Source organism: Balaenoptera borealis (genome assembly GCF_965194805.1).
Source record: "Balaenoptera borealis genome assembly, chromosome: 3".
Taxonomy (NCBI): Eukaryota; Metazoa; Chordata; class Mammalia; order Artiodactyla; family Balaenopteridae; genus Balaenoptera; species Balaenoptera borealis.
In genome coordinates this window covers 181,502,682-181,521,239 of record NC_138866.1, presented here as the reverse complement: position 1 = coordinate 181,521,239, position 18,558 = coordinate 181,502,682, and the positions used below count along the sequence as shown (strand labels likewise).

General features: G+C 41.1%; 1 protein-coding gene across 11 annotated transcripts in view; it reads right to left on the bottom strand.

Moving 5' to 3' along the window:
- Positions 1–18,558, bottom strand: part of ARHGAP12 (Rho GTPase activating protein 12) — a 111,584-nt gene that overhangs the window by 75,892 nt on the left and 17,134 nt on the right. For all 11 annotated transcript variants that reach the window (XM_082385390.1, XM_082385394.1, XM_082385395.1 and 8 more), the window contains exons 2-3: positions 18,231–18,269; positions 15,847–16,601 (exon numbers count right to left, since the gene is read on the bottom strand). In XM_082385390.1, the coding sequence (XP_082241516.1) occupies positions 15,847–16,524 (678 nt within the window). In that variant the 5' untranslated portion in view covers positions 16,525–16,601; positions 18,231–18,269. The remainder of the gene's footprint in view (positions 1–15,846; positions 16,602–18,230; positions 18,270–18,558) is intronic.

Here is an 18,558-nt window from a genome sequence, read left to right as displayed (position 1 = left end):
GCCTTACTTTGTTCATTTTTGAGAAAATGTCTAACAAATGCCCTGCTATGAATAAGCAGTCTGTCAGTCATTCTTTCAAGTCAAACTGGTGTTCCATTAAAAAAGTAACTGGTTAAACTCACAACTCAATCAAACAAGGTTAGGGGACTTCCCTGGTGGCCCAGTGGTTAAAGACTCCATGCTCCCAATGCAGGGGGCCTGGGTTCAAACCCTGGTTGGGGAACTAGATCCCACATGCATGCTGCAACTAAGAGTTCACATGCCGCAACTAAGGAGCCTGTGAGCTGCAACTAAGGAGCCTGTGAGCTGCAACTAAGGAGCCCACGTACGGCAACTAAGGAGCCCACGCCTGCCACAACTAAGACTCAGTGCAACCAAATAAATAAATATTAAAAAAAAATCAAACAAGGTCAGAATTTTGATATAATTATTTTTAAGTATTTTTAAAGGTATAAATACTCCCCTGACTTCATAAACTGAGAATACGCCAGTTTCTTCAATGTAAAAGGAAAGTTACCCCTACCTGCCTTACAAAGCAGCTGGGAGGCAGCCACACACGGAAGCATCTATTCTAGTGCCTGACACAGGAAAGGTGCTCAACTAACCATGGTTAGTTCCTTCCGTCATCCTGCCTCTCACTGTAATATTAATATTAATGAATCCCCTCTAGTTCTTCATTTTTCTATTTCTCTTCTGTAACCAAGTTGTCACTCACCTACCTTCCAACCACTTTTAAGTTACTGAATTCCTCTCTATGAGACAGAAAAACAGACAGGTAGTATTCAACCATAGGTTACAGAAAGAGGGCTTCAGAAGTCAAGCATCTTGTAGAAAGGCTCTGAGACACAAATTTCTCTGGTTTAGAAGCCTAGCCCTTTCCCTCTCCCTTTAATGTACCAAGTTACATTCATGATTCTCCAGAAATGTGAGCTCGAGTGTTGTTATAACACGCTTCAAAATAATTGTTGTGATAAAATTGTTCAAGGAGTCATCCTGAGTTTAAACCATCTGTCTGGCATTTACTGAAGCAGTTGCTAAAGATATTCTATGCATACAGATGAGATTTTTCTCAACAAAAATGCAAAAATGTTTCCACATCTGTTGTTTTTGTTGATATGTCACCTAGATTAGCAAATTCTTTCCTACTAAGAAAACAGGGTGAAAACACAGAACATTTTAACATTTTTAATGAACACATTTTTAAATGACTCTTAAAATTATGTCATCTTTCCAACCATCTTTTTCTACTGCTACTCTACTACAATCATACTAAAATTATGTATGTGTGTATACATACATACCCACACATACACACACATGCATACGCACATACACACATACATACACATACCCACATACACACATACATACACGCATACATATGTACACACATGTGTGCACATACATACTCATTCATACACGCATACATATGTACACACATGTGTGCACATACATACACTCATACACACATACACGCACATACAAACGCACATACATACATGCATGCATACATACATCTAAAGAGACAGAGAGAAATTTCCAGTATCTCAAGTCAACTGACACTGTGACTTTAATCTTTAAACATGTCTAAGACTTAAAATCACAAACTGGAAAATTCATGCATTAAAGTCCATCAGAACTGGTCTACAGAAGTGAAGAAATTTATATGCAATTGATGTCACACAGTATCCAAGAATTCTAAAACATAAAGAATACACTCATTCCATATTCCAAAAGATAGATATATTCCAACGTGTAGCAAATACTTGTGCCATGTGAACATGCATTGCTTTGACCGCCTAGCAGGCCCTCTTTTCAGGTACGAGCACCACCGCCGGCCTTTCTTCGGGTATCTGCCCTCCCCCGAAGGATGTGGTTCTGATGGTACGGCCAATCACACTGCCCTGCGCACCTCACGCCTTCTTTGTGACGGGCTGGCAACAAGACAGTGCTGACGCATCCGAGTGCTCAGCCCGCCTACCAGAGGAAGTGGTCCGGAGACGAGCACAGGACCTGATTACGCTAAGGCGCTCGAGCTGTCCCTGCAAAGGATTTCGCGTACGCACTTCAGGTCTTTCTTCTGGATCTGACTGTGATGATAAAAGCGTGGCGCAGTCAGCGGCTGTAACCTGTATATTAGGGCTCTCCAGAGAAACAGATACAGGAAGATGTGTATAGACAGGCAGACAGACAGACAGACAGATAGACAGACATAGAAAAAGATTTACTTTAAGGAATTGGCTCATGCAAGGGTGAAGGCTTGGCAAGTCCAAAATCTACAGAGCAGTCTGGCAGGCTGGAGACCAAGGGAAACATAGCAGTTCGAGCTCAAGGGTGGTCTGGTGGCAGAATTCCTTCTTACCAAGGGGAGGTTCTATTCTCTGTTCTATTAAGGCCTTCAACCGATTGGATGAGGCCAACCCACATAATGGAGGACAACATGCTTTACTCAAAGTCCACCAATTTACATGTTAATCTCATCCAAAAAACACCTTCACAGAAACATCCAGAATAATGTTTGACCAAGTATCTGGACACCATGGTCCAGCCAAGCTGACTCTTAAAATTAACCATCACAAGTTCACCTCTTATCAACTGTAGACATATCATGTTAAGCATATTAAGTTGCTTTTTTTAAAATCAGTATTGCCTTCACTATACAGATTCTTTACTATATTATTTGTTGTCAGAAGTTTGCTGGCAGAAATGGGTAGGATACAATCTTTGGCTTTAAAGACTACAATCTGAAGAGAGTAGGACATGCACAAAGGGAATATTACTTTGCTCTTCCTACGCTGAGCTAGAATCAGTCTGATAACTCTGTCCTGGCCAGCTCTTCCCCTGGCCTTCATGGCACTTGACAACTGACCTGGCACAGAATGGGTGTGAACTGGGAAGACCTCAGAAGAAGAAGACATGGTCGACAACTATTATATGCCTGCCTGGCACCTCTCCCTTATTCTGGGAACAGCACGTCTGCCACTTCTGAGGGGGAACTGCTTCTCCTCAAATTCCAACTACGCAGTTTGGGTATGGTCCAACCATGTCCCTGGTCATAAGCATAAGCATAACCCAAGCCAAGCCAATTCTTTCTCCAAGATTTTCTGAATTAGAACTAAGGGAGGAAAAATAGATGCTCTAATAGAAAAACTAAGGATGTGACCCTAGCACTTGCCAGCAACTTGTCTACAGCCATGTGGAAGAAGTCTGTTTGGAAGAATGACAGAGTCATGGAAGGGGAATCAGAGGTAAGAGAGAAAGGATAAAAGGAATCCTGACAGTGAGAAGGCCTTAGTTCCAATCACCCCTAATGCCTACATGAATAAACCCTTCCTCTAGTTTGGTTACATGAGCCAGTAAACTCCCTTTTGCCTAAACTAGGCACAGTTGGGTTTCTACCACTAAGTTCTGACTAACAGACAGGAATTAAAGCGGAAAAGGGTAAAATAAAGCCAAGTGCATCTAGGATCATGAGGCAGAAGGACAGGTAAAGTTCATAAGAAAGGTAAAGAAGAGACCAACTTGTCTCAGAAAAGGCAAAGGCGAGAAAAGGGTCAGGAAAAAGGTGAAAGGGAGGTGGACGTAAAGAGTTTCCTGTGGACTGTGAACCAGTGGTACCAGACGCATGAATATACACGCAGGCATTTTCTTCAAAAGATGGTCCACGGCTTTCACTAGGTCCTCGGAAAGGTCACAACCAACCAAAGAGGAAGGAGCCGATAAACAGATCGATGCTAAATTAAAGCAGTCTCTTTATTCCAGAAGGAAGTTAATGATAGATGATAAAGCATTTACTTTCTAATATCAAGAGTTTCTGAGAAAAGACCGCCAGCAGTTGGAACAAGGTGTTCTTCTCATGGAGAATAGAAGGCATGCCGAAGAGAGTAAGAGCAGTCATCCTAAGAGATCTCAATTAAATTTGCCTTCAGGTTTGACCCAAATGTCATCTCAAGCAGATCTAGCTCCTCTCCCAAATTTCCATCTAATTAAGACATTTATGCCTAAATTTCCTTAAAGAGGATTCATCAATTTTCACTCCATAATTACTTTGCCCAAAACTTTCACTTTAAGAACCTGGGTTTCTGGATACCTTGAAATTAGAGCAAAATTTGATGTAAATGTGCATTTCTTGAGAGAGGAGTTTGCATTTTTCACCAAATTCTGATTGCATTTTTCATCAAACTGCATTTTTCATATAAATCCTGTGACTTTATAAATATGTATGTAGTCAATCAAATAAAATCAAAAAAACTTTATTCTTTCCTGTTTTGATTTAGTAGAAAGACTTGACAAGAAGATGATCCTAGAAAGCAGAAATAGAACATGGAGTTCCCCAAATGCTATTCAGAGGAGGAAAATACAAAGAAAGGAAAGCTAAAGGACACTGTAGTTGAAAAACTTCATAAGTTTGCCTAAATATGGCTGTCTTTATTTACAGCTGATTATATAGGAAAAAGTCAAACTAACAAAACCACCCAAAAAAGCACTGCAGATCTCGTCACTCCCAGGGATGTCACGAATTAAAATATTACTGAAATAAGATTCAATCTTAATACAAACAACTCTCCATATGTGGCGATGATGACCACTTCTGCAGATCATCAGAACCCTTTTCTTTACTTCCCACCACCCCTTTAGTACTTTATATGCTCAAGCAAAGGACAGTCCAAGAACTGGAATGGGACTAAAATGCCAATCAATTACTACTTGCTAAGGTAAGTTTAAAGAATAAAAAAAAGATTAACGAGGGGAGAGAGAAAAACTATTTTATTATTCCACCTGCAGATTTCACATTAATACATTTCCTGTTCAACACAGGCAGAGATTATTAAGGGCTTACTATAAATATGTTCGATTTCATGTACATCTATTCTTATATTGAGTCTTTTATTTATTATTTATTTTAGTTACTTAAATGTAATGTCAGTTGCAGTTTACCAGCTTTTTCCCTTTTATTTTCTAAAGATTAAGTCACCAGATACACCTATCTTGGTTGTCTCAAAACAGTCAACTGTTTAACTAATTTTTCAAGAGTCAAGTACTGTTAATACTAGATTATGCATTCTGGGCAGGGGGATATAGAAAACCCAGAATCCGACAGTAATTTAGCTGGCCAGCCTTCTAAAGCAAAGCCACTAAATATACCTGCCAGTTGCTTTGATTAAGTAGATCTGCCACCCATGAGATCGCCTTTCTGAAATTAGGTAGAGATATTAATCACTCCAGTTTCTGTGCAAAAAAATATACCACCAATTCTACTAATAATTATTATCAAAAGGAATACAAAGTTCACCTTCGCACTCAAATAAGTAAAGGTACAGCTTTCTACTTTATAAAAACATTTAAAAATAATTTTGAAAATTGTTTAAAAATCCAGGAACCACTGAAAATGTTCATCTCCTATGATTCAAGGTCTAAGAAAGATTTTAGTGATGTTTAGTATATATACTAACTTAAAACATCAAGTTTTAGAAAACTAAGGGTTCTGAAAGAGCAGTGAAACCCTTAAACATACTGTGTCTGGGCATTCTAATCTCTAAGACTGCCAGCAACTATAAGACTTGGAGAGAATAGAACTAGTATCATGCTTGGGGCTTCCCTTTGTGCCAGATACACAAGGAGTTCCACACACAGTATTTCATTGAATATAACAACAATTCTCAGTTCATTTTTAGAGGTAAGAAAACTGAGGCTCAGAGATTAGGGGACTTGCCCACGGACATACAGCTACACAGCAGCAGATCCCAAATCTTAAAAGCCACATCTGTCCTAACTCAAGTTCAGACACCACATTGCCCTAAATTTAAAAAGTAAAATAAGGTTTCCCTGGTGGCACAATGGTTAAGAATCCGGCTGCTAATGCAGGGGACACGGGTTTGAGCCCTGATCCAGGAAGATCCCACATGCCGCAGAGCAACTAAGCCTGTGCGCCACAACTACTGAGCCTGCGCTCTAGAGCCCGCGAGCCACACCTACTGAGCCCACGTGCCACAACTACTGAGCCCTGTGCTACAACTACTGAAGCCCGTGCACCTAGAGCCCGTGTTCTGCAACAAGAGAAGCCACCGCAGTGAGAAGCCTGCGCACCACAAGGAAGAGTAACCCCCGCTCGACGTAACTAAAGAAAGCCCGGGTGCAGCAACGAAGACCCAATGCAGCCAAAAATAAATATAAACAAATAAATAAATTTATTGAAAAAAAAGAGAGAGACATACTTTGAGAGCAAATCACAAAAGACAACAACAACAACAAAAAAAGTAAAATAAACAATACCAGTACTCAAGAGACAATTCCAACCGCTTTGAAATAAGACACTGAACTTCATCCATACTTTACCAAAGAAAATCATGATATAAATGTTGAAGATCAGGTTTTCAGACAAATTCACTAAAACTTATTCAAGCCATTATATAGTATAAGCTATCAGCACCCAAATCTCCTAAAATTCCTAATTTGGGAGCTGCTCTAAGCAACAAAGAAATTAAACAGGAAGTTGTGCCGAGTCTGAGCAGGTGACAAAGCAGCATTTCAGAGAATTTTAAGGAAGCTACGTAATGACTCCACGGGTCCCAGCAGCAGGGCAGGGGAGGGCTTCACAAAAAGGTCTACCAACAGCGAGCCAGGATTTGGACGAAAGGGGACATTATTAGCTGCCGCTATACAAAGCTAATTTACGTCTGTTTTCACATTCAGCACCATCTTTGTGGAAACAGATTTAGGAAAATCTCTAACAAACACTGAAACCTTTTATACCTAATCCTGAATTAACCAGAAAATCCAATTAGCCTGAAAAATTACACCTCTCAGCATTCTTCTTTGTTTAATAAATATTCTGTTTGCATAATAGATATTTTGAAAATACTCCGTATGGTGAAACTGCACATACGGTACGATTCTTACTTTGTAAATACACAGATATATGTATGATTGTATAATTAAAATCTGTATTTTTAAATACAATAACCATCTGTATTAACAGTCCACATAATATGGGAATAAAGACTAAAAACAAATATTTAAATATTTTTCAATTAGAAACAAAGCTTCAATCTATAACAAATTACAGAATTGATTTTGTGAACCTCGTGTACAACACCTAGAAATGCTGATGAATTGTTCCATATAAAAAATTTTCCAGATGAATTTAATATTAGATTGCAAATGCCAGAAATACATTAGTTTAGCACTGTCAATGAAGAAAGTCTTTCTATAAATATATCTGCCAACATAAAAAAGCTAGTATAGAACATAAACATTTCTAGATTCATAGTCATCATAAACATTCATATTATATTTTTAAAATAACATGATTCTCAGCTTTACAGTATTTTGGCCTTCTTCCTGAAGTCATCACTTCTTCTGGCATCCTGTCAGCCTCACAGACGAAGGTCTACCATCTTGACTTTCCAGCTTTAGACCTCACTTTCTAACTACAGGGAACCAGGAAACTTGATACTCAAGGCTGGTAAGACACACATATTAAAGGAATATTAATGAGGTCATGAGAGAAAAATAGGGCATCAGGAGCAAAGCATATAATTTTTAAGGCTGTTCTAGGGTTTGGAGCTCGGAACTAACACTGATTTTTCAGTTTCATCTTCGTATCAACCATTAGTATAAACTTTGAAATGACATAAAAACTTGCTCTGTTGAAGACCCTGCATATGATGTATCCAATTTAAGGGGGGGTGGGGGAGACTGAATTTTATGATTTTTTTTTTACTCAAATTTTGGAATCTCTCTATCACATTACAGTTTTCTACCCCCAACTTCACCTCTCTAATAACATTCTTCATAAAGCCTATGCTGTGTCAAAGGTCATAGCACTGCTGGATGGCTGTTTTTCAAGCAGAAACATGCATCTTTGATGGGACATTAACCTAGGCCTCCCCTTCCATGTATTTGTGGCTAAACACTGGTCATCATTACAGAAGCATTTAGCACATCTGCTATGCACCAGGGTACTATGCTAGGCACCGGACAGACAGAGATGAACAAGACACGGTAGATAGCTCGGCCTTGGAGACCACAGACTGACTAGTGAGAAGAAAGAAAACAATCATAAGTGTGATGAGTACAGCAAAGGAAAAGGACAGGGCATGATGGAAGCTTGTGATGAGAGGATCCCCCAGAGAACGTTCACCACTGCCAAGTGGCAAAGAGGCCATCCTCTAACCAAGACTGTTAGGAGGTCAAGACAATGAGTACTTAAAAACTACCATTAAAAACTTACCAATCACTTCCAGTTCTGGGAAAAAGGACGAAATGTACTTTACCCTATTCCTCACACCAGGTATAAATAAAAACATAATATATAAAACAAAGAGAAGACGACTCTGAAAGGCAGAGAGAAGGTAAACCAACTGTGACCTCACGACCCAATGAACAACATGCTGGTGAATTCCCTGGGTTTACTTGTGGCTTCATACACCTCAGGTTTGAAGAGGGAAGTCAGGGACTTCCCTGGTGGTCCAGTGGGTAAGACTCTGCACTCCCAATGCAGGAGGCCCAAGTTCGATCCCTGGTCGGGGAAGTAGATCCCGCATGCATGCTGCAACTAAGAGTCCACAGGCCGCAACTAAGAAGTCTGCACGCCGCAACTAAGAAGTCCACACGCCACAACTAAGAAGTCTGCACACCGCAACTAAAAACAGGCGCAGCCAAAATATAATAAATATTAAAAAAAAAAAAAAAGAGGGAAGTCAGCAACCCAGAAACACCAACAGGCACAGACCAAAAAAGCCCCAACAAATCCCTGCTCTACATCTAGCAGAAGAACCAGAAAAGGGGAAGACCAGCAAGACTGAAAGGTTTTGGATATTACCGCTCTAGTCCAGCCAAATGCCACAGGACAAACCACCGATTCCACCCACAGACCACCAGCGGCGGCAAGCAGGGCTGTAACAGGCACCCCAAGACCCCCGCCAGGGTGGTGTCAGCGAAGACGGAGGCAGCAACCAGGGCGGTCACCGCCAGACAGTCACAAGACCCCTCCCACCTACGTACATACACACAGAGGGCGCTTACGGGAGATTCAGAACCTGCACCACCGCCGAGCGGCAAGGAGGCCATCCTCTTACCAGCATGTCGGTGGAGGGCATGTGGGCCAAGGAATGAGGCATTGTCGCCGCCCCCCGTCCCGGCCAGGTAGGCAGCAGGGAGATGTACTGGGGGGCCAGGCACTAATGAGGAACTCTCGGAGAAGGCCAAAAACATGGGTACTTGAAGAAGTTAAAGCCTCTGTCTGGTACCTACAACTACATCAAACCTTAAACACAGTCCAATTTCTAGCCCGTTGAACATAACACTGCACACTAGAGGCCTATTTACTTCCATTCCTATTACCCAATAAAACATGTCTGGCTCTCAACAAAAACTACGAAGCATGGCAAAAGGCAAGAAAAAAAACCATCTAAAGAGATAAAGGTAGCATCAAACTCAGATATGGCACAGATGTTGGAATTATCAGGCGGAATTTAAAATAACTATTATTAATATTTTAAGGGCTGTAAAGGAAAAAGTAGGCACCATACAAGAACAAATGAGTAATGCAAGCAGAGGGATGGAAAATCTAAGACAGAATCAAAAAGAAATGCCACAAATTAAAACACTGCAACAGAAAAGAGAAAATGCCTTTGATGTGATGATCAGTAGACTGGACACAGCTGGGAAAAGAATCAATGAGCTTGAAGGTACGTCAACAGAAATTTCCCAAACTGAAAGCAGGATAAACACCAAAAACTTACACAAATACCAAAATACAAAAAAACGCACACAAACTGCAGAAAACCAAAGATGAAGAGAAAATCTTGAAAGAAGCCAGAGGCAAAAACACTGAACTACTAAGAACAAGAATAAGAGTTACTGCTCACTGGAAACCATGCAAACAAGAAAAGAGTGGGTAAAATATTTCAAGTGTTGAAAGAAAAAAATCACCAACAAGAACTCTGTATCTAAAGAAATCATGCATCAAAGTGAAGCACTTTCCTGAACAAACAAAACTGAGAGAATTCAGCACTACCAGACCTGCCTGCAAGAAATGTTAATACTGTTAAGACGGCATTACTCTCCAAACCAACCTACAGATGATCCCTATTAGAATCCCAGCTGGCATCTTCACACCTCCCTCTGCTCCATCTTCACACCTTCCCTCTGTGTGGTACCTCTCTGCCTCTCTATGGACATCTGTGGTTGCATGTAGGGTCCAGGATAATGTCCTCATCTCAAAATCCTTACCTTAATCATATCTGCAAAGACCTTCTCCCCCTCTTCGGCCTACAATAGCAAAAATATCTTGGAAAAAGAAGAAAGTAGGAGGAATCAGTCTACTCAATTTCAAGACTATTATATAGCTAGAGTAATCAAGCCTGTGTGGTATTAGAGGAGGGACATACATGTCTCTGAGTGAAACAGAAGAGATGGCCCAGAAACAGACCCATACAAGTGTGGCCAGCTGATTCTGGACAAAAGTGTAAAAGCAATTTATTGGAGGAAAGATAGCTTTCCAACAAACAGTACTGTAGTAATCTGATACCCACAGGCCAAAAAAAATGAACCTTGATTTAACCTCATACAAAAATTAAACTCAAAATGGATCACAGATTCAAATGTAAAACTATAAACTTTTAGGGGAAAAAACAACTTGAGGGAAATATTTAGAATCTAAATCTACTGTGATGGTTAATTTTGTGTGTCAACTCAGCTGGGCCAGATATTTGGTGAAGCATTATTCCAGATGTTTCTGTGAGGGTGTTTTGGATGCAATTAACATTTAAACTGGTGGACTTTGAATAAATCAGGTTGCCCCCCCCCCAACAGAGTGGGTGGCCTCATCCAGTCAGTTGAAGGCCCACAGACAACAGAAGACTGACCTCCCATGCAAGAATAAATTCTGCCAGCAGACAAACTTCAGATCTGAACTTCAACACTGGCTCTCCCCTGGGTCTCTGGCCTACCATCCCACCCTGCAGGTGTTGGACTTGCCAACTTGTATAACCACATAAGCCAATTCCTTAAAATAAATCTCTCTCCATACACACAAACACACACACACACACGTCTTACTGCTTGTTTCCCTGGAGAACCCTGACTAATAGAGCGATATAGTGAGTTCTTAGACTTGACACAAAAGCCTGATCCATAAAAGGGAAAATTAATAAATTGGACTTTATCAAAATTAAAAACTTTTGCTCTGCAAGAGACACTGTTAAGAGGACAAAAAGACATTGGGAGAAAATATTTGCAAATTATATATCTGACAAAAGACTAGTATCTAGACTATACTAAAAAAAGACTCTCTCATCAGCTTGATGCTTTGTGACAACCTAGTGGGGTGGGATAGGGAGGGTGGGGTGGGAGGGAGGCTCAAGAGGGAGGGGATATGGGGATATATGTATACATATAGCTGATTCGTTTTGTTGTACAGCAGAAACTAACACAACATTGTAAAGCAATTACACTCCAATAAAGATTAAAAAAATAAAATAAAAAGTAAAAAAATAAAATAAAATAATTTTGAAACTCTCCAAACTCAACAGTACAAAAGTCTAATTAAAAATGGGCAAAAGCCTTGACGAGACATTTCAATGAGAAGGAGCTACTGATGGCAAATAAGCACATAAAAGATGTTCAACATCACTAGCCATTAGGGAAATGGAAAGTAAAATCAGGAGCAATTACTACACACCTATCAGAATGGCTAAAATAAAAAAGTGACAACACCAAATGCTGGTGAGCATGCAGAGAACCTGGACCACAAGCACTGCTGATACAAATGCAAATGTACAGCCACTCTGGAAAACAGCTTGGCAGTTTCTTGAAAAATTAAACGTGCAACTGCCATGTAACTGCTGTTTAATTTTCTTGAAAAGTGAAACAGCAATCATACACATGGGCATTTATGCCACAGAAATAAAAAAGGTACGTTCACACAGAGACCTGTGCAGTAATGTTTATGCGTAGCGGCTTTGTTTGCAATAGCCAAAAACCGGAAACTCAGACATTCTTCAGTGGGTGAATTATTTTTAAGTACGGTGCATCCGTACCATAGAACACTAGTCAGCAACAAAAAGAACAAACACTGATACACGCAACACCCTAGATCAATCTCCAGAGAGTTATGTGGAACGATAAAAGCCAACCCCGGGGACTTCCCTGGTGGTCCAGCGGTTAAGAATCCACCTTCCAACGCAGGTTCGATCCCTGGCTGGGGAACTAAGATCCCACATGCTGCAGGGCGACTAAGCCCGCACGCCACAACTAATGAGCCCACGCGCCACAACTAGAGAGCCCATGCATCGCAACTACTGAGCTTGCGAGCCACAACTAGAGAGAAGCCCACGTGCCGCAAAGAGCCCGCACACTGCAACAAAGATCCCGCGTGCCGTAACAAAGACCTGACGCAGCCAAATAAATAAATAAATAAATAAATTTTTTTTTAAAAAGCCAACCCCAGAAAGTTACATAGGCTGTGAGTCCATTTATATAACATTCCTGAAATGACAATATTATAAAAATGGAGAACAGATTAGTGGTGGCGAGCGGTTAAGCGGCGTTGGGGGTGGGAGGGGAGCGGGTGTGGCCATTCAGAGGGCAACATAAGGGGTCCCCGTGTTGATGGAAATGCCCAGCACCTCGCCTGTACCAACGTCAACACCCTGACTGTGATACTACAGTCCAGTCTGGCAAGACGTTACAACGGAGGCAAATGGACAGAGGGCCCAGGGGACCCCTCACTATGGTTTCCTACCACTGCTTACGAAGCTACAATCATCTCAAAATGAAAGTTTAATTAAAGGAGACTGATCAGTACTAACATGTCAGAAGAATGAAAATCTCCTAGCAGAGACACGGCGGGGAGGGTGTAGATACCGAGTGGGAAGGGGCTCATGGCTGTACCTAAGCACAAATCCATCAAGCCGCACATTTAAGATCAGGACAATTTACACACGTGATTACAGGCTATGCCTCAATGAAAAATTATTTTAAGTTGCCTTTTGATTATTAATCTTGTTCACTGTAATCATGACGTGATTATGTATAAAACTTTTTTTTAACTGTCTGTACATTTATCAACAATGAAACAAACCGTGGGCAGCTTTTAGCAGAAGCTGTTTAGGTGGGGTGGTGAAGCCATATGAGACCAGGTTAAGGAATGAGCAGGAAGTGAGCAAACACAAAGAAGCAAATACGTGCAACTCTTTCCAGAAGTTGCCAGTAAAGAGTGATAAGGTGATACTCGGAGGGGAAGGTATTGCTGAAGAGCTTTACTGAAACAGGAAAACATGAGCAAATGTACATCCTGAAGGAAAAAACTTGGTAAATAATGAGTCTAAAGCCATATGAGCCCAACGCTGCGCAATGTTTAGCAAAAGGTTTGTGAGAAAGAGGGAAAAGCAAATATGAAGAGACCGCTCGTTGATAGAAGATGCCCCGCCTGCACTGCCTGTACTGGGGGAGATCACCCATGACACTGGTGCACCTGTAGGTTTCATGGCGGGAATAACTGTAACAGAAACGACGACAACAGTAATGGCAGCTCTGTGTGCTGAATGCGTCCTGCGATAGCCCGCCCCGAGGTGACCCTCAATGTCCCGTAGCCGGATATTCACACTCTGCGCTGTATCCTCCACACAGAGCAGGGCTGAGCTGTGTGATCGCTGAGACACGACAGGGTGCAACTTCCAACATCGGGGCGTAAAGGACAACGCAGCGTCCACCCTGTTCCCTCTTGGATGGCTGTGTCTCGGGGGAAGCTAGTCACAACATTCAAGCTTCTGCAAAGAGGCCCAAACAGCACCACGCGAGTGACCATCCTAGAGGCAGCTGCTCCGGCCCGGCCAAGCCTTCGTAAGACGCCAACCCCGTGAGAGACCCTAAGCCTTTAAAACCACCAACTAAGCTGCTTCTGAATGACTGACCCACAGAAACTGTGACATAATAAATGTTTACTCTTTTAAGCCAGGAGATCTGGGAGTGATTTATTAAGCAGCAGTAGATACCTACTCTACTTGCTTAAGTGCCAGGCACAGTTGTAAGCGTGCTAGGTATACAGGAACCCACTTGTGATCCCCATGTCAAGAGGAGGAAACTGAGACACACAGAAGTTAAGTAATTGGCCCCAATTATCACTCAGCCGGTAAGTGACATGGACCCGGATTCAAATCTAAAGACAGCTCGATTAACTGCTGTGCATACATCCTCCCCAAGCAGAAGCAGTTCCCACCCCAGTTTTCACTTCTGCCGTGAAACAGGAGGCAAGACTATCTGCTAAGATAGCAGGGAAAAGCAGGTGAACCAGAGAACTGAATAAAACGGAAAAGGTTTGAAACAGCTGCCACGAAGAGCTAGGACGAGGTCTGGCTAGAGAAATAGAACAGGATTTCCAAACAGTCCAGGAGAGGTTAGGAGCCTCGACCTTCCACGTAGTGCATTTAAAACGAGCACAATGAAGAGAACACAGGGCTGCTAGTGGACCTACACATGAAGCGTAAATTCAGGTGTGAAACAGTGGTGATGGCCACATGGAAGAGAAAACACAGGTCTTCCCCAAGTCCAACTAATACACAAGGAGCCACACACAGAAAAATTCCAGGACACATGAAAGAAATATTCTACGTCAAAGTATCACGTAAGGACTGAAGAAAAGACTAAGACGAATGATGATAAACTGACAGTAACTGCCTTGATCTGAAGCATCAGAAGTTTTTCTAGAGAACCTTCCCTTTTTCCTATCTCCATTCAAAATGTCACAGGAAAAATTAAAACCTATAAAAGAAAAAGAACATACTAGTTCCATTACAATCAGACCACACCTTAAGAGCAGCCTCACTGACTTAATTTGATGAATAAATCTTACAACAGAGCTTTAGGCCCAAACTTATCAAATTCACTAGTAATTAAACTTTTCTAAACACATTCAAGTTTCAGTTTCATGCATGTGCTTTTAAAATTAGTTCACTTTACTTGACAAACTGACACAAAGTCATCTCAAAATAAAGTTAGGTAAGGGGGGGGTGGATATCAAACCACAGATGCAAAATTTTTTCAAGGCTAATATTCAATGCAAGACACTTAAGACACAAAAGTGCATGAACAGAGATAAAGGTGTGTGCATTCTCTCTCTTGATATATATATATATATTTAATATTCAAGGTTAATAAACAAGTTTCAAAGAACAAGAGTTAGTATTAGTAGTTAATATTCCTGTGACATTTTTCCTCTTATATCCATTATTGCCTGAAGACTTAGTGAAAACAAATCAAAATGAGTGCAGCTAGAAAACATACTTTTTCCAGTAAAAGAAATATCATCCCTGGATAAACTAAGTAAATCCTTTCCACATAATGGGTAATCAATAGAGAGGGGGAAGAAAAGTGTCCACACTTCTGGAAGTTCTAGTCCTATAAAGGAACAAGAAGAATCAGAGAAACCCTAAAGTGAAGCTCCATCATCCCACAAGTTATTTCACATATTCTCTGTCTCTCTCAGTTGGGATAAACCCACGTACTCTGAAAACATAAGGCAAAACAAACAATTCCTAAGTCTTACAAAGATTTTAATTAAAATAAAACCTATAATTAAGAATGGATAAACAACAAGGTCCTACTGTATAGCACTGGGAGCCTACAGTCAGTATCTATAATAAACCGTAATGGAAAAGAATATAAGAAGGTGTGTGTGTATATATATATATATGACTGATTCACTTTGCTGCACACCAGAAACTAACCCAACACTGTAAATCAACTATACTTCAATAAAGTAAATTAAAAACAATAGTAACACCTATAATTAAATGGTTATGAAGGTGGCACAAGTGCTCCATCACCCACTTTCAGTCTTACCCTCGTCTGCTCAGTGGAGCTGCTGCTAAGCTCATCACCGGACTCCGAATCCTGACGTATCCGTTCCGAGCCTTCTCCTGCTGAATCACAAGACTGTTCCTGGGAGAAGCCAGCTTTCTCTACGTCCAAGAACTCCGGACCAGGAAAGGGACCAAATAACCGTGTCCTATTCTGCCCAGAAACTTTGGGAGAATGTGAGTCACTGTTGAACTTTCCATGATTATGGGTCAGGTCCAGGCTGAGGTTGGCAGTCTGACCTGGAATATAACTGGGTCCAAAATTCTGATTGGCATCACGAATAAGACCTGTTCCTTGAACAGGCGGCGATGGCTTTCCAAAACTTGAAAGCTCGGGCAATTTGTTCACATTTTCTGTTGACCTGTGAAGGTGGAGGCTCTGCGTCGTTTTCACAGAATGATTCGGCAGCCCCGCTGCCTGTTTCACAGGCGGCATCAGGGCTCTGCGGCCGACCTCCCTCACGTACTGGGCAGGCACATAAAATGCTTTGGAGTTCTCGTCCAGCTTGACCTGCCACCAGTCATCGTTGGTCTTCTTCACCAGGATGTACCGCTCCCCTTGCTTTATCACGACCTTTCTGTCCTTCACTTTGTATTCGTAATCATACTCCACTTCAATACACACCTGCCCTGGAACAATCTTCCCGCCTCTGTCAGCCATCTTCGTTCCGTAATATTCACCTCTCAAAAAGGATGCTTTGCCACATTATGGCTCTGTGGCTTGTTGGACCAATACGGCTATTTTTATTTAAATGAAAGAAGAGAATGAAGAAAAAAGTTAACATAGTCTGGATTTTTAATATTCATTCACAAGCATCACAGAATAAAGAACATTACCTTCAAATCTCAAACCCAGAAATTAAACATGTGTCTAATATTGTACGTATGGTCCTGCATTACAAACGCTCTCATTCTAATTGTAATCTACATTTTTCAGTCGTTTATGACCAAAACTGAACCAGTGACTGGAAGGGTAAATACGCTAACCAACCAGACGTCCGACTATCAAAAATAAGAGGTGGGAAGAACTTTCCTTCCTTTCATGACTACCTCAAACCTCCTTCACTTTCTTAGAAAGGCTCACTAACAATAACTAATACATATTAGGCATTTACCAAGGCCAGGCATTGCTCTAGGTTCACTGTATGCCTTATCAAAAACCCTCTTTGAAGCTAAGGCTGAATTTTAATGACCCTGAATTTCATTCACTGACCCTGCATTCTTTATTTTCTAAAATGATCAAGTGCATTAGTGAGCTTTAAAAAAAAGTTATCCAAATATATGTTTCATTTTCTAATATAAACTGATTAAAAAGCAGCATTGTTACTTTTAGGCAAAATACACAGAGAGAAAAGAAACTGCTAGTTTACTTTTGTTTCCTCTTACATCCACCCCAGGATGACCACATCCTCGTTAAGCTGAATCCCACAAATCCCAGCAAATAACCAGTCTTTTTATTTGTAAATTTTACACACACACACACACACACACACACACACACACACACACATGCAAAGTCTACTAGAAATAGCCCTAAAATGGCTTGAGAAACCTAGGATTCACTTTTACAATTCCAAATATTTTAGTACCTCATAAAACACAGCATTCAAGCTTCAGAATGATCACAGCATCTCGATTTTGCTACAATTCAAGTCGAGTCCCAACTACTGTGGGATGAACTGTGTTCCCCAAAAAGGTATGTCTAAGTCCTAACACAGGACCTGTGAATGTGACCGTACTTGGAACTAGGGTCTTGGCAGATGCAATCAATCTGAGATGAGTTCACATTGATTAGGGTGGGCCCAAAATCCTTGGAGACAAGGAGAGGAGACACACAGAGGGGAATAAGACCCGGCAGAGGCAGAAATGGGGAGTGAAGCAGCTACAAGTCAAGGAATGCCAGCAACCGCCAGAAACTGGAATGGGCAAGGAAGGATTCTCCCCTAGAGCCTTCAGAGGGAGCACAGAGGACCTCTGGCTCCAGAAGAGTGAGAGAATAAGTTTCTGTAGTTTTTAGGTCACCCAGCTGGTAGCACTTTGTTACAGCAGGCCTAGGAAAACACGCTCAACCCAGCACTCCAGGATCCTCGGGCAAACCAGAGTAACTCTGACTAGTGAGATGTACCAGAAATGTTCCCACAAGGTCGCATAGCCTCCCAGTTTTCCTCAGCACACTATTTACACTATATGTGCAGTAACCACCACGCCCCTGGGGACAACATCCTCTGAAACAGACAAAGCCCAGGTGATAACTAGTTAGGCATACAATTTCAGCAACTAAAATTTACTTTCTAGACAACCTACTTGAATAATTAATTTAATACAGTAATGTTGTTTCAAAAAAAATAATAAAAATAAAAAACTTACCTTAGAAGGAGAACTAAACAGCCAGTCTTACATTTAAACCTATAGAAAAAAAAATAATAAAGTTCATTAACTTTAACCAGGATTGCTTAAAGAAAGCTAAGAATGCAATGTTGCTCGTGGTTTTAGAAGCATAACTTTTTTTACAACAGCTGTAAGGAACACAGTACAATTTTACATATCACGACTGTGTCCAGCACCGCCCTCCAAACAAACTACACTTTACCACTGCCCCTCCTACTTCATTTCCACATCGTTTCAACTTCATTTTCGCCCTTAGTTTTTATCCTGACAGAAATATCTTTTCAAACTTCTAATAACATGAGAAACA